The sequence below is a fragment of the Lipotes vexillifer genome, unplaced genomic scaffold, assembly GCF_000442215.2.
Source record: "Lipotes vexillifer unplaced genomic scaffold, Lipotes_vexillifer_v1.1 scaffold71, whole genome shotgun sequence".
Lineage (NCBI taxonomy): Eukaryota > Metazoa > Chordata > Mammalia > Artiodactyla > Lipotidae > Lipotes > Lipotes vexillifer.
In genome coordinates, this window is record NW_006793703.1 from 7,658,287 (window position 1) to 7,660,166 (window position 1,880).

Consider the following 1,880-nt stretch of genomic DNA (forward strand, 5'->3'; position numbering starts at 1 on the left):
TCTGATCTCGCAGTAACAGTTGCTCAGTAACAGGGTAACAGCCGCGTGCTATTGGCTGCACGCCTGCCCCGCCCCTATTACAATACTAGAGTCAGTTCTCGGCCATGTGAGGATACAGCAAGAAGGCAGCTGTCTACAAGCCAGAAGGGGGCCCCCACTACCTGCTGTGTCACCTTGATCTTGGACTTTCCAGTCTCAAAAACTGTGAGTAATTAATGTCTATTGCTTAAGCCACGCAATCTGTGGTTTTCTGGTTACAGAGCACCAACTGACTAAGGTAATACCCATCCTTCACCGTATCACGTTATCCTACTGGGACTTCAAACATTTTTACCTTTCAGAACTCCTCGACCTATTCCAATGCAGTTATGCTCAGACCATATTGTATCTTTCATCCTTGATTCATACCAAATACACATAGGAATCATGTACTGGGACCTGTACTCCTAATCATCCTCTAGATGATCCAAGGAAAAATGAAAAGTTGCAGGGAACCACATTGAAGAACTAAAGCGGGGTGTCTGTGCTGCCTCTCGGGATAGGGCGGAAGAGAACAGAGAATACCACCCCTATAGTCAAGACTTTTATGATCTCAGGGTAACAGATCAATTTTCCACAGAACTTATCTGCATTTGCACCTTTTTTTTTTGCTTACAGTTCAAAATAGTACCTACGTTGAGCTGGGGTTTGGGCGGTCTAGTGTGGGAGGGGGTACAGATTACCGGCAGAAATCATGCATATGCCGTAGCAGTAAAATTCCAGATGGAAAAGAAGAGTATCTTGGAGAATAAAAGAAATATAGGTAGATGAGACCTTGGAAATACAGGATCTGTACTTTTTAAAACATTCTCCATGTAGCCTTTCCCCTAGTCTAGCCTCACAGAGTTTCAGGCAGATTAGAGACAAAGGGAGAGCACAGGGTCACACAGCAGCAGCAAAGCGATGGGATAAGAATGGCTGGGGCTTCACTTCAGCTGCACAATGAACTAGTTGAGTGACTTTAGGCAGTTGATTTTAACTTTCTGCATTTTAGTGTCATTATCTGTGTAAAAATATAGTGGTAACAGTGATGGCTAACCTTATTCATCTTTGTAGCCCAAACATCCACACGGAGTCTGGCATATAGTAGATGAGCAGTAATTTTTTTTTTTTTTTTTTCCGGTATGCAGGCCTCTCACTGTTGTGGCCCCTCCCGCTGCGGAGCGCAGGCTCCGGACGCGCAGGCTCAGCAGCCTTGGCTCATGGGCCCAGCCGCTCCGCGGCATGTGGGATCTTCCCGGACCCAGGCACGAACCCGTGTCCCCTGCATCGGCAGACGGACTCTCAACCACTGCGCCACCAGGGAAGCCCAGTAATTTATTTTGATGAGGCTGAATGAATGACTAAATAACCTTTCAAATCCCATCTTCATGTAATAGTTCAACTCTATATCCACCCTCCTCTCAGTAGCCACATTGAAGAGAAAGTACACAAACCAAGTAAGGACACTTCTTGGATATATCTGGTACAGGAGAAAATGTTTTTATTTAGATACGGTTTTCAGGATGGGAGGAAGGTGAAGCTGTCTAACATGGAGGGTCATGAAGAGATGAAGCCGTTTAGTTGTCAGCGATAGTCTTCTTAATCCAGCTCACGTAGTTGCAGACCTTGGTGTAGACACCAGGTTTGCCTTCCAGAGCGCAGCCATAGCCCCAGGAGACAATGCCCTGGAGCTTTCCATTGCAGACCACAGGGCCACCAGAGTCACCCTGGGCAAGAAGGAAGAGCCAGTTAGAACTCACAGCTGTGCCCAGATGGGAGAAAGGCTCAAAGGTGTTCCTCCTTTACCCGGGGACCACCTTCCCAGTCTGCTGACCCTCCATGAAGCCCTTCTCTTTCCC

The 1,880-nt window shown here is 47.0% G+C and overlaps 1 protein-coding gene across 1 annotated transcript in view; it reads right to left on the minus strand.

Annotated features, from left to right (window-relative positions):
- Positions 1 to 1,514: 1,514 nt before the first annotated feature.
- The window catches only part of LOC103082362 (trypsin-like), a 4,196-nt gene continuing 3,830 nt past the window's right edge, over positions 1,515 to 1,880 (minus strand). Inside the window, exon 5 of the mRNA XM_007466635.1 lies at positions 1,515 to 1,748. Within this exon, the coding sequence (XP_007466697.1) occupies positions 1,599 to 1,748 (150 nt within the window). The 3' untranslated portion in view covers positions 1,515 to 1,598. The remainder of the gene's footprint in view (positions 1,749 to 1,880) is intronic.